Source organism: Alternaria postmessia, assembly GCF_024291825.1.
Source record: "Alternaria postmessia strain BMP 2775 chromosome Unknown scaffold_4, whole genome shotgun sequence".
Lineage (NCBI taxonomy): Eukaryota > Fungi > Ascomycota > Dothideomycetes > Pleosporales > Pleosporaceae > Alternaria > Alternaria postmessia.
Window position 1 is genome coordinate 203,456 of NW_026260077.1, and position 12,698 is coordinate 216,153.

A 12,698-nucleotide genomic window follows, 5' to 3' on the forward strand; every position below is an offset into this window, starting at 1 on the left:
TAAGAATCATTAAAGATGTCATGTAAAGCTGACGACCGTAATTCGTGAGAACGTAGGCACGTCAACATCGTGAAGTTGCGAAAACACCAAACCCAGTCGAATGCGTCGTGAACGGCACCTGACCGACGCGGTCACGTTACGTCGGTCGAATACGAACAACACAATACCTCACTTGCTGGCTCGGGCGATCAACCACTGGAGAACAGCATCGAGGTTGGTCTCCTCCTTTGCGCTGATGCCGTAGCAGCTCACCTCTCGGTGCGACACTGACTTGAGGTCGAGCGCTTCGATCAGCTCATCCACAGAGAGCTTGTTGGGCAAGTCGGACTTGTTGCCCAAGACCAGAAGAGGAATGCCTTCTAGAGCCGGCTTCTCCAACAGGAGTTTTAGCTCTTCGCCAGCAACTGGCAGAGCCTCCTTATCAGCAGAGTCGACGATGAACCTATGGCAATGAGCGACAGGATGCTATCACATGCAGAAGAGACGTACACAATGGCATTCACACCGCGGCAGTACCGCTCCCACATGGAACGGAACCTAGGTTGGCCTCCGAGATCCCAACTGTTGCCGCTGGTCAGCAGATGCGCCTCCGGACTAGTAGACCGTCCTGCACCCCGCAAGGCTGGGCTTGGCGCTGCAAGAGCCGGACATGCGTGACCAAGGAGAACATGGGAAGCACTCACCACTTCAAGGTTACATGACCTTTCTGGACGCGCTTCATATTGAAGCCAACAGTCGGGATGGAGCTAGGACCAGTCAGCGCTTGGCCCAGCTACGATGGCGTTCATGGTTGCGCAAAGCAGTAGCTTCGGGACACGGATGAAACAACGTCGCCGCCGGCTCGCGCAACTCGGGACGGATGTAGACCTACTCGACAGTAAACTCTCCTCCCTATACACGAATGGGTCAGCTTGCATGCATCGAGACTGATGATGTCGATACAGGAGGTTGTTTCCGCATCAGGAAGAGACTCACCGCCAGAACTCTCAACAGCGAAGTCTTGCCAGCGTTTTGCAACCCGATCATGGTGATGTCCATCTCAGTCGCCCTGTACGGTGTCAGCGGTCATCAGCCAGGCCATGTTATCGTCGCCCGTGATCTTGCTTTTTCGTGGGCGCAAGCTGAGCAGTTGGCAGAGTATCAAATAGCGCATCAGGCAGGCATCAGAGCGATGGCATTTGACATGGTAAGAAAAGGACAGGTAGGCATACCAGAACAGGCGGAGCAGCCAGTCGTAGATGCGACGGAAGAGGTTCGCCATGGCGGTTGTCAGGGCGATTTCTGACTCGGTGCTGTTGTCGTGATCTGGTCGGGAGGAGTGGTGATGTACGGGCGATGGAGGGAAGTCTGGGAACCTTGATCCTTGCTGCGGGGCATGTAATAGGCGTGATCGCCGTAGTCTTAGCAGCAGCAACGGGCAAATGAAGTTAGTTTCCAAAGTAGAAAGCGGATGCAAAGAGCGCAGGCAATGCTGTGAGGAAGTAGAGAAGCAGAGCTGTGCCGCCCTAACGAAAGCCCGGAGTGGTTCACGCTGCAGCACAGTGATGGAGCCGCCGCGGCGTGTGACTTTGGCCAGCGCGCTAGGCAGGGGTGGCCTATCGGACTAGTCTAGTAAAAAAGTTCGAGATTGGCGTCGCAACTTCACAATCGCGCTGCAGCTTGCCAAACGCGACCGCCCCAATACTCTGGGATAATATATTCTGCGCATACTGCTGCGAGTTGCGTCTCTTGTTTTCCGGCCTACAGCGACAAAGAGCCACCTGCACAAACCATGGCGCCTGCCGCAAGGGCCGACAGCCCGCAGGAATGGTCGACCAAGGCAAGCGACTACTTTTTTCGACATTGACCAACCCCATATCTAATAGGTAATCCAGTTTGACACGCTCAGGCGGCACGACTTGTTCCGCAACCCCCCCAAAGACAAGACAGCATATCCCACGCTCGCTGCCGCCGTGGACCCCCACATCAACTCGTTCAACACCATCTTCACTCCCGGCGGCCAGCTAGCTCAGGGCATACGAGACATTGGCACCAAGATCTTCCTCGATGGCGACCCATACGCCGCGCCCGAAGACGTTGGCCAGAGAAACCGCCTCTCTCTGCGCATCTCCGATGTCTTCCTCGACAAGCCAGTCCTGCCGCCTTCCAACAAGGTCGCGCTCAAGAACCGAAATATCTATCCTGCCGAAGCCCGAGAACGACATGCTTCGTACCGCGGCAAGATGCGTGCGCGACTTGAGTGGCGGGTCAACAACGGAGATTGGCAGGAGGACGTCGTGGATCTCGGCGGCGTACCCGTCATGCTGAGATCGAACCGCTGCCAGCTTGAGGGCATGTCGCCAGCGGCACTAGTCAAGGCGAAAGAAGAGTCTGACGAGCTTGGCGGCTACTTCATCGTCAACGGCATCGAGAAGATTATCCGTCTCCTCCAGGTCAATCGTCGCAACTACCCCATGGCCATCAAGCGTGGCGCCTTTACCAACCGTGGCCCCGGTTACACCCAGTTCGGTATCCAGCTCAGATCGATGCGACCCGACCAGACCTCGCAAACCAACGCCCTGCACTACCTCAGCGACGGCAATGTCAACTTCCGTTTTTCCTGGCGCAAGTCCGAATACCTGGTCCCCATCGTCATGGTGATGAAGGCCTTGGTCGAAACCAACGACCGCGAGATTTTCGAGGGTCTGGTTGGCGCCGCCGGCTCAGAAGGTCTGGAAGAGAAGCAATTCGTTACCGATCGCGTGGAACTGCTACTCCGAACATACAAGGTCTACGGGCTGCACACCAAGGCGAAGACTCGCGCGTATCTTGGTGGGAAGTTCAAGGTCGTACTTGGTCTGCCAGCCGACGTCACCGACGAGGAGGCCGGTACAGAATTCCTCCGCAAGATCGTTCTACCTCATCTAGGCTGCGTAAATGTCACACCGAGTCAGGACGCGGACAAGTTCAGAATGCTGCTGTTCATGGCCAGGAAGCTTTATGCTTTGGTCGAAGGCGACTGCGCTGTCGACAACCCGGATGCCGTCCAGAACCAGGAGATTCTGCTAGGCGGCCAACTCTACGGCATGATTCTGAAGGAGAAGCTGGAGGAGTGGCTCAACAGCTTTCAGCTAGTCCTGAGGGAGTGGGGAAGGAAGACGGAGTACAAGCCCTTTACATCTCAAGATTTCACCAAGGATTGGAACTCGAGGATCCTCCGAAGAACACAAATGAACCTTGGTCAAGCTATGGAGTACTTCCTCAGTACAGGCAATTTGATCAGTCCGACTGGTCTCGATTTGCAACAAACATCCGGATATGTTGTGGTTGCTGAGAAATTGAACTTTCCACGTTTCATCTCCCATTTCCGAATGGTGCATCGAGGTGCTTTCTTCGCCCAGCTTAAGACAACCACGGTTCGTAAATTGCTGCCGGAGTCATGGGGCTTCATGTGTCCTGTCCACACCCCTGACGGTAGTCCTTGTGGACTTCTCAACCATTTTGCCCACAAATGCAAGATTGCGACTTCCAACCTCGATGTCTCAGCAATTCCCAATCTCGTTGCGCAACTGGGCGTATCGAGTAAGTCGTCTGCCTCCCTGGAAGCTAGTGTGGTTGTTCAATTAGACGGTCGTGTCCTAGGTTTCTGCTCGCCAAAGCAAGCCAAGGTCATCGCGGACACGCTTCGTTACTGGAAGGTTGAAGGCTCACACAATGTACCATTGGAGATGGAAATTGGTTACATCCCCGGATCCAACGGTGGCCAGTACCCAGGTGTCTACATGTTCTCGCAAAGCTCGCGAATGTACCGACCTGTCAAGTACTTGCCTCTCAGCAAGACAGACTACGTAGGACCATTCGAGCAACCATACATGTCGATTGCATGCACGGACGCCGAGATCGTATCCGGTGATTCAACGCACGTGGAGATCGAGCCCACGAACATCTTCAGTATCATCGCCAACCAAACACCCTTCTCGGACTTCAATCAATCTCCACGTAACATGTACCAGGTAAGTTGTAATCGTTCGAAGTGCATGTGAGACATACGCTGACATTTTACCTCCACGCTTTCAGTGTCAGATGGGTAAACAATCGATGGGTACACCAGGAACTGCTATGGCCTACCGAACCGACAACAAGACCTACCGCTTACAGACTGGTCAAACTCCCATCGCTCGGCCTCCATTGCACAACGAGTACGGCATGGACAACTTCCCGAACGGAATGAATGCAGTTGTGGCTGTCATCTCCTACACCGGATACGACATGGACGACGCTATGATCTTGAACAAGTCATCACACGAGCGCGGTTTCGGCCACGGCACTGTTTACAAGACGAAGATTTGTGACCTCGAAGAAGGCAGCCGAAGGAATCGATCAAGCAGGACAGTTACCAAGCTGTTTGGCTTTGCTCCCGAAGGCTTGGTGAAAGCCGCGGCCAAGGAGACTCTCGATGAAGACGGTCTTCCTCGTATTGGGACTATGCTGCGATCTGGCGACGTCATTGCTGCATGGCACACTGTTTCGTACGACCCAGCTACCGGCGATTACATCAACCGCGACGGCCAGACACAGTTCTTCAAATACAAGGACGATGAACTCGCTTTTGTCGAAGAAGTCCGTATCATCGGCGCTGAGGATGGAGCACAACCATGCCAGAAGCTCAGCATCAAGCTTCGCATTCCTCGTTCTCCTGTCGTAGGTGACAAGTTCTCTTCCAGACATGGACAGAAGGGTGTCGTCAGTCAGAAGTTCCCCACTCCAGACATGCCATTCTCGGAAAGCGGTATGCAGCCTGATGTTATCATCAACCCTCACGCTTTCCCCTCGCGAATGACAATTGGTATGTTCGTCGAGTCGCTAGCTGGAAAGTCTGGAGCACTCCACGGTATGGCCCAGGATTCAACGCCCTTCCGCTTTGACGAGCAAAATACTGCTGTCGACTATTTCGGTCACCAGCTATCCAAGGCTGGTTACAACTACTACGGCAACGAGCCTATGTACTCGGGTATCACTGGACAAGAATTGCACGCAGATATCTATATCGGTGTCGTCTACTACCAGCGTCTACGACACAGTAAGTCATTCTTCTAATAACAATCTAAACTTTTACTTACAATTACGCAGTGGTCAATGATAAGTTCCAAGCCAGAACCACGGGTCCTGTGGTGTCCACGACAGGGCAGCCTATCAAGGGAAGAAGCAAGGGAGGTGGTATCCGTGTCGGAGAAATGGAACGTGATTCTCTACTTGCTCACGGCACAGCCTTCCTTCTCCAGGACCGCTTGATGAACTGCTCCGATTACACCAAAGCAGCCATCTGCCGTACCTGCGGCTCTTTCCTCAGCACAACACCAACCGTCAGCGAGTACGGTCGCAAGAAGGATAGAAGTGGCAAGGACATTACCATCCGTTGCAGAAGGTGCGCCGTATTGGCCGACAACACCAGCAGCAAAGCCGATCTGTGGATGGACGCACAAGGCCTGCGATACTCTGGTGGCGAAGACGTTGCTGTGGTTGCAGTACCTGGTGTGCTCAAATTCCTTGACATTGAGCTGGCTAGTATGGGTGTCAGGCTCAAGTTCAACGTCGGGCCGTAAAGAGTTGGGAGAATCGAGGAATGTAAACGAAGATGATCGAAACGTGTTTGCGCATTTTCATGGCGTATTCTGGTTAGTGGCACTTGTCAAAAAGTCGGTTCAGCAGCATTAATGGGCGTCTGGCGCACGAACGAATCAGCATAGACTGTAGTATGAATTGAAGCATACCCTTCAAAAACCTTGGTTTGTTGGTCTCGAAAGTAGCGGCTTGTGAGCCACCAAAAGAAAAACAGAGAGGGTTTTCTTGTATGTCTTTGTCTCTTCTTTCAAGAGTAAAGCTCTGCATCGTCCATCCTCCTCATATCCGACATGCCACCCATCTCGCCATGCCCAGCATGTTCGGGTCTCTTGAGAGCAGTCCCCTCCTTCAAGTAGAGTATCAACCTAAACGCCGCGTTGCCATTCAGATAGTATCTATGCAACCGTTTGCTCCTGATAAACCCCAATCTTTCGTACAGTTTCAAGCTCGCAGTATTCGACACCTCGGTCTCTAGTACTATCTCGTCGGCGTCGCGCGCGGTCATAGCATCAATGGCCAGTCGGACAAGTTGCGTGGCTATGCCTCGGCCGCGGTATTCTTCTTGGGTTGCGAGCATGGCGATGTAGCCGCGGTAGGTGCCGCTGCGGTGCGGTTCGAGTTTGCATGTGATTACGCCGATTAAAGTGTTAGTGGGGGAGAGGGCCTGTGGGTAGGAGTCAGTTTATCTGAAAGATAGAGGGGTGAAGAAGGGACTGGTACCATATAGCACAGGTCACCCCATTGGTACAAGAAATACCGGTATACATAGATACTGTAAGGTTCGGAAAGGTCTTTGGAGATTAGTTGGCGGATGGCGGGGAGGTATTGCTCTTCTTTCGAGGGCTCGTATTGGACGTATTGGAGGTCTGACTCGCTCAGCTCTTTGGCGTCGGTTCTCTTTGCCGGCGCATTGCTTGTGACGTCGCCATCTTCATTGTCGGCCATGGCGCGTAGGACATGAGAGTGATGCGCGGCAAGTGGAGGGGCTTCAATAGCGGGAGGCTCTCCGGCTTGGCAGCATCAGGAACGTGCTTCTCCTGCATCCTTGTGCCGATCATTCCGTCACATGTCGGAGGTCTCGGTCTTTGGGAAAGATAGACAAAATCCCTCGTGGCAGGCGCCCACGTTTCCTCGAATAACCCCGCCTAGACGTTACAACTTTGTGTACATGTCTTTTCTAAGACGCCGCTTCGGCGGTGGCAGCGCTGGCGCCGGCGACGATAGCGAGATCTCGACACCCGACCTGTCCCGCGAGCCCTCGCCCGGACCGGACGGTAAACGACCTGCGAACCTACGCCTGATCACCGCCGAGCAGCTCCAGACGCTGAAGAAGAAGGGCCAGCACAAGAAGAGAAGAAATGTATGGGTGTTTGGACTTGGAGGCCTGTTTGGGCTGTTGCTGGCCGGCTTCTTTGCCAGCAGTAACGACATGATTGATCTAAGCAGTCTGGAGGGTGTCAACCTCGAGAGTATCATGGAAGCGCTACCGGACAACTTTGTGAAGAGTGCGCAGCAGTTGCAGGTGCGCGATATTTCCGCTTCTTCCAAGAATCGACTGCACTACAGCAACTACGAGTTGTCAGGAATCGAGGCTGACTGCCCCAACTCAGTAGAAAACAGAACGAGACGCCGTAAACTACGATTCCTTCGCCGTCGGCCTACATGCGCAGAAACAAGGCATAAAAGCGAAACATCCCGTTATAATGATTCCTGGCGTCATCTCGACAGGTCTTGAATCTTGGGGTACTGAAGAAGGCTCAAGACAATACTTTCGCAAGAGGCTATGGGGTTCGTGGACAATGATGCGCGCACTCGTTTTGGACAAGGTCCAGTGGAAACGGCATATTATGCTCGACAAAGACACTGGTCTTGATCCCCCAGGCGTAAAGCTACGAGCAGCCCAGGGGTTCGACGCAGCTGACTTCTTCATAACGGGCTACTGGATATGGAATAAGATCCTCGAGAACCTCGCTACAATAGGCTACGATCCCGGGAACGCCTTCACGGCGGCTTACGATTGGCGCATGTCATACATGAACTACGAGATCCGTGATCAGTACTTTACCCGTCTTAAGTCCCACATCGAAGTTGCAGTGCGCGTATCGGACAGGAAGGTCGTCCTCCTCTCGCACTCCATGGGCTCTCAAGTACTATACTACTTCCTACATTGGGTGGAAGCAAAGGGATACGGAAATGGTGGGTCGGGTTGGGTGGATGAATACATCGATAGCTGGATCAACATCAGCGGATGTATGCTCGGCGCATTGAAAGACATGCCCGCCGTCCTCTCCGGCGAGATGAAGGACACTGCCCAACTAAACGCCTTTGCGGTCTACGGTCTCGAACGTTTCCTTTCCCGCTACGAACGCGCCGAGATCTTCCGCGCAATGCCCGGCTTGTCTTCCATGCTGCCGCTTGGTGGAAACGCCGTTTGGGGCGACGAGAATGGTGCGCCCGACGACCTACCTGCCCAGAACGTCACCTTTGGCCCCTTCATTCGTTTCCGCAACGCCAATTCTACCATGACGCAAAAGAATATTACCGTCGACGAAAGTCTGCCTTTTCTCTTCCGCAACACAGAACCCTGGTTCAAGAAGATGATTCAGACATCTTACTCCCATGGTGTAGCGCATACAACCAAGCAGGTTGAGGACAACCAATTTATCCCCGCTAAATGGGTGAACCCTCTCGAGACGCGACTGCCGCTCGCTCCCAACTTCAAGATCTATTGCTTTTATGGTATCGGTAAAGATACGGAGCGTGGATACTACTACCGCAGTGATGACGATCCTTTGTCGGGTTTGAATGTAACGCTCGATACCATGTACACTCAGGATAATGTTGACCACGGCGTCGTCATGGGTGAGGGAGATGGAACAGTCAACCTCCTTAGTTCAGGTTACATGTGCACGAAAGGATGGAAGATGAAGAGATACAACCCAGCCGGCGTCAAGGTCACAACGTTTGAAATGAAACATGAACCTGATCGATTTAGCCCTAGGGGCGGTCCGAATACTGGTATGTTGTCTCCTCTTTCTCATGTTTTTTGTTGTTGTTGTAGGGTTTTTGCTGACGAGACTTGTGAAACTAGCGGATCACGTTGATATTCTTGGGAGGATGTCGTTGAACGATTTGATTTTGCAGGTTGCTGGTGGAAGAGGTGAATTGATCAACGAGACTATTCACTCTAATATTAGGGAGTATGCCGAAAAGGTCAAGATCTATGAGGAGGAAGCGTGAGGTTCTTAGGTAGTGGATGCGCTTGAGACCATAAGGTGGTATTACGGCTATTACGTCTGGACATCGGATCATGACCACGAGGATGAGGATGACTAGCGTGGTTGTGACACTTACGGGATGGTGGTGGGATTGATTGAGCTTGGAATGATACCATAGACTAACACTTGTTTTGAAGCCACTCTTTAGCCTGGCCATATACAATGAGCTCCACTGTCGTGGATTTTCCGGCATATCTTGCAGATGCCATGAGCTTTGAAGCGTTGGCGCAGCTACGTAGGTGGCAGGCAGTAACTTCATAAAACCTCGTATGCGGTAAAGTGGATGTGTCTTCATATTCGTCTTTACCTTCAAACAAAAGGCAGCACAACATGACTTGCATGCTCCCCGCCAACATGCACCAAGTGCACCCCTTTATTCCTCTCCTCCAACTCTACCTTCTTCCTCGGCCCAAACTCTTGTACAAGCGGATACTCGCCACTAACCTGCACACTGATACTCTCTCCAGCCTCAAAATCTACGCCCATGGCCCACAGTCCAATCTCCAGCTTCACCACCTCTCCTGGAGTAATCTTTTGCACTTCGTCGTGAGTGTGGAAGGGATACTGCGGATGAATAGACCTCGAAGGATCGGTCTTGCGGTGCGAGGCACGGAGGATTCCAGTGGGTCCGTAATAAATCATTAGGTTGCTGTAGTCTGATTCTGGGATGTCGGCAGCGCTGTTGTAGGGAGCAGCGGACCAAGGGATGTTGATGGCGATCATGGGCTTGCCTTGCTTATCTAGTTTGCGGATCAAGACGTAGACAATCATGTCGTTGAAGTCTGGACACGACATGTACAGCACGGCTTTGGGGAGGCCCATTAGGCGAGTTGGTTTGTCGAACTTGAGGGTGAATGCCGCGTGGGAGATGGGCGAGGTGCCGCTTTCGGAATCGTAGGAGAGCGTGCTGGTGTTTGTCGGTGCGCTGCTTTGAAGGGTATTGTTGTCACTGAGGTAGAGGGTACGGTACTCCGTTCGCGGTATGGGAAAGTCTTCTTCGACAATGGGGTAGATGGCTTCTTTGTCGCCGTAGTTAAGCGACGACATGCGCACGCGTGGTGTACTCTCCCAATCGTTCTTTTCGCCCTTGAGATAGCGGTCGAAGAAGGAAGCGAGCTCGTCAATGGATTCCTGAACTGCCCAGAGATCGTACCATTCTTGGTAAGGGTCCCAGCGTAGCCACTTATCCTTGGTGTCCACTTGCATCCAGCCGCGTATTGAGCCCATCGTGTGGACAAAACTCGAGTACGATGCGACAATGTACGTGGGTATCTTTATGCTTGCGATGTCTGCCCTCTTATCTGCCCAGTAAGGGTTCATGGTTGATGACCGCCGGTACATCTCCTTGAAATCTTCGAGACCGTTCTTCCCACGGATAACGTGTTCAGTGATGAAGTCGAATAGTCCGTTGTCCCACGCTCCTCCGCGTACAAATTGCTCTCGGTAAAGGTCACCACAAGCTTCCCAGGGCGCTATGGCTTTGAGTGATGGAGGTTGTGTCGCCGCGATGAACCATTGTACGATACCGAGATGTGAGTTACCAGCAAGTCCGATCGAACCGTTACACCTGTCAATGGTCAGTTTTGTGTCGTGCTGGAGACTAACGCGATACTCACCAGTCCATTTTTGCCAGTTCTTCGATCACATCGTGCCCATCCTCGCCTTCTTGCTTTCCCATGATAACAATGTCTCCGTCTGAGTCGCCTGCACCTCTTGCGTCCACATTAACGACTGCATAACCACGAGGACAGTATTCCGCCGGATCTGGTCCTTCAAATCGCTCAAGACCACTGAGACAACCTTTTGGCACGCCGCAACCCCATTTTACCTGGGTGGCATTAGTTACGGCTCTTGCTCAAATTCACTTTTCATGTGAAACACATACCTTTGACATCATGTCAATGCCCGTGTGTTTCTTGCCGAACGGACTCCAGGCCACGATCGCAGGCACCTTGACATCACTCTTGTCACTACTGACTGGTCGGTAGATATCGCAGTATAGAGTGCAGCCATCTCTGACTTTGACGGCCACGTCGTGTTCAGCGATCACATCTTCAGAGAGCGCGCGTGCCCCATCTCGACTTTGGTATCCTTTTGGAAGTGTCTCTTTGCGCGGGTTAAATCCTTGGTATCCATTCTCACCCACCTTGGGTGGTTTAACCGCAAGATTGGCAACTTGGAAGGAGAGAGGCATGATTGAAGAACGATGAAAACAAGAGAGTAGCTTTTTGAGAGCGATGTGCGGCGACATCATAAGGAGGATTCATCTTGGTTTTGAAAGACCGCGACTTCGGCCTGGGACCCAGTTGTCACCGCGTGAGTACCGCCCGACCGTTCTCGGCCGCGACATCTCTTGCCGATAAACCGTTTGTTTGATTCTTGTAACAGTCTTGGAGGTTTAGTGTCGGCATGTGGGGAGTTTCGAGATGCAAATGGGCGCTAAATCTCGCCCGTTCTCGACCGTGATGTATGGAGCCGCAGGGTCTACCCCACACAGAAGCTTGTCTCTCCCCACAGCAAGCGGCCGTGGACGGGCGAGCCGGGATCATGCCTCCGGGTAATTGTGTAGTGATGCGAAGTATATCAATAAGTGACCGTTAATGACCATTGAGTTCATATTCACAAATTTACTTCACACTCAGCATCACATTGCATTGCAACCATGGCACCTTTTCTTGACGAGAACGAGAGTATGAGCGCCCAGCAAAAGTATGGCGACTGGCGAGATGAATTCTACGAGAAGGGCTATGTAGTCCTCAAGGGCGTAGTGCCCAAAGAGCGAGCTCTAAAGTACCGCAACAAGATGATGGACTGGCTTGGCACCTTCCCCAACGACTTCGATATCAAGAACCCAGAGACATGGACCAAGGAAAATCTTCCCCAAAGTTTCAAGAATGGAATGTACCTAAACTACTGTGCTGCACATGAAAAATATGTCTGGGAGGCTAGACAGTGAGTACTTTCGATCACTAAAGACGCGTCAATGATGGTAGCTGATACTCTTGTGGAAAGGGAACCTGGTGTTTTGGAAGCCTTTGAGAAAATCTGGAATACGAACGAGCTTATTGTGTCATACGACACTATCAATCTGACATTGCCGAATGCGTCGAAGATGGCTGGTTCAAAGCCATGGCCGCACGTGGATCAGGCACCCGAACGGCAAGGCCTTTCTTGCGTACAGGGCATTATCAATCGTATGCCAAACCTCTTCTCGTGGATTCGCCTTAGTCAAACTGCTAATGTCATCTTTAGTCTCTGAGGCCGGACCCAAAGACGGCGGGCTTGTTGTAATGGAAGGTAGCGCCAAGCTCTTCGACCAGTTCTTCAGAGAGCACCCACCCGACCGAACCAAGGGCCCCTTGGCTGCTCTTCACTACGACTTCTACCCGTTCCAAGATTCGGATGTGAAGTGGTATGAGGACCATGGCTGCAAAATGGTCAAAGTTTGTGCTGAGCCTGGTGATCTGATCTTGTGGGACTCGCGCCAGATGCACTACGCTGTATACCCAGAGACCGACAATGTCCGCACAATCATATATGCCTGCTACACCCCAGCTGCCATGGCATCCAAGGAAGATCTGGAGAAGAAGAAGGAGATCTTTGAGAAGTGGGAAGCGACGACACATTGGCCACACATTAACATCCACTCGCAAGGAAAGGCTAAGGTGGATGGCAAACTCGACCCGTGGGAGCGGACGGAGCCGTTGGAGAAGCCAGAGTTGACTGAAAAGCTGCTCAAGTTGGCGGGTGTGAAGCCATATTGAGATCGGCGTATTGTAGTATATGAATCTCGTTGATAGAGACTGGTTCGCAAAGCCT

The 12,698-nt window shown here is 52.4% G+C and overlaps 5 protein-coding genes across 5 annotated transcripts; 2 read left to right on the top strand and 3 right to left on the bottom strand.

The window, feature by feature from the left end:
* Nucleotides 1–168: 168 nt before the first annotated feature.
* J4E82_001096 (uncharacterized protein) lies at nucleotides 169–1,261 on the bottom strand (the record flags this gene model as incomplete). The annotated part of the gene is made up of 6 exons (XM_051727413.1): nucleotides 169–442; nucleotides 490–561; nucleotides 684–746; nucleotides 872–891; nucleotides 976–1,048; nucleotides 1,212–1,261. 6 exons carry the CDS (start codon nucleotides 1,259–1,261, stop codon nucleotides 169–171), a joined length of 552 nt encoding a protein of 183 aa, XP_051592726.1.
* Nucleotides 1,262–5,848: 4,587 nt separating this feature from the next.
* On the bottom strand, nucleotides 5,849–6,546 carry NAA30 (N-alpha-acetyltransferase 30; the record flags this gene model as incomplete). Its single annotated transcript, XM_051727414.1, has 2 exons — nucleotides 5,849–6,265; nucleotides 6,322–6,546. The coding sequence occupies 2 exons, from the start codon at nucleotides 6,544–6,546 to the stop codon at nucleotides 5,849–5,851; spliced, it is 642 nt and encodes a 213-aa protein (XP_051592727.1).
* Nucleotides 6,547–6,769: 223 nt separating this feature from the next.
* Nucleotides 6,770–8,841, top strand: J4E82_001098 (uncharacterized protein; the record flags this gene model as incomplete). Its single annotated transcript, XM_051727415.1, has 3 exons — nucleotides 6,770–7,123; nucleotides 7,215–8,619; nucleotides 8,693–8,841. The coding sequence occupies 3 exons, from the start codon at nucleotides 6,770–6,772 to the stop codon at nucleotides 8,839–8,841; spliced, it is 1,908 nt and encodes a 635-aa protein (XP_051592728.1).
* Nucleotides 8,842–9,188: 347 nt separating this feature from the next.
* On the bottom strand, nucleotides 9,189–11,073 carry J4E82_001099 (uncharacterized protein; the record flags this gene model as incomplete). The annotated part of the gene is made up of 3 exons (XM_051727416.1): nucleotides 9,189–10,446; nucleotides 10,496–10,707; nucleotides 10,765–11,073. 3 exons carry the CDS (start codon nucleotides 11,071–11,073, stop codon nucleotides 9,189–9,191), a joined length of 1,779 nt encoding a protein of 592 aa, XP_051592729.1.
* A 468-nt stretch (nucleotides 11,074–11,541) lies between these two features.
* Nucleotides 11,542–12,643, top strand: J4E82_001100 (uncharacterized protein; the record flags this gene model as incomplete). The annotated part of the gene is made up of 3 exons (XM_051727417.1): nucleotides 11,542–11,831; nucleotides 11,892–12,073; nucleotides 12,132–12,643. The coding sequence occupies 3 exons, from the start codon at nucleotides 11,542–11,544 to the stop codon at nucleotides 12,641–12,643; spliced, it is 984 nt and encodes a 327-aa protein (XP_051592730.1).
* Between the last annotated feature and the right edge of the window lie 55 nt (nucleotides 12,644–12,698).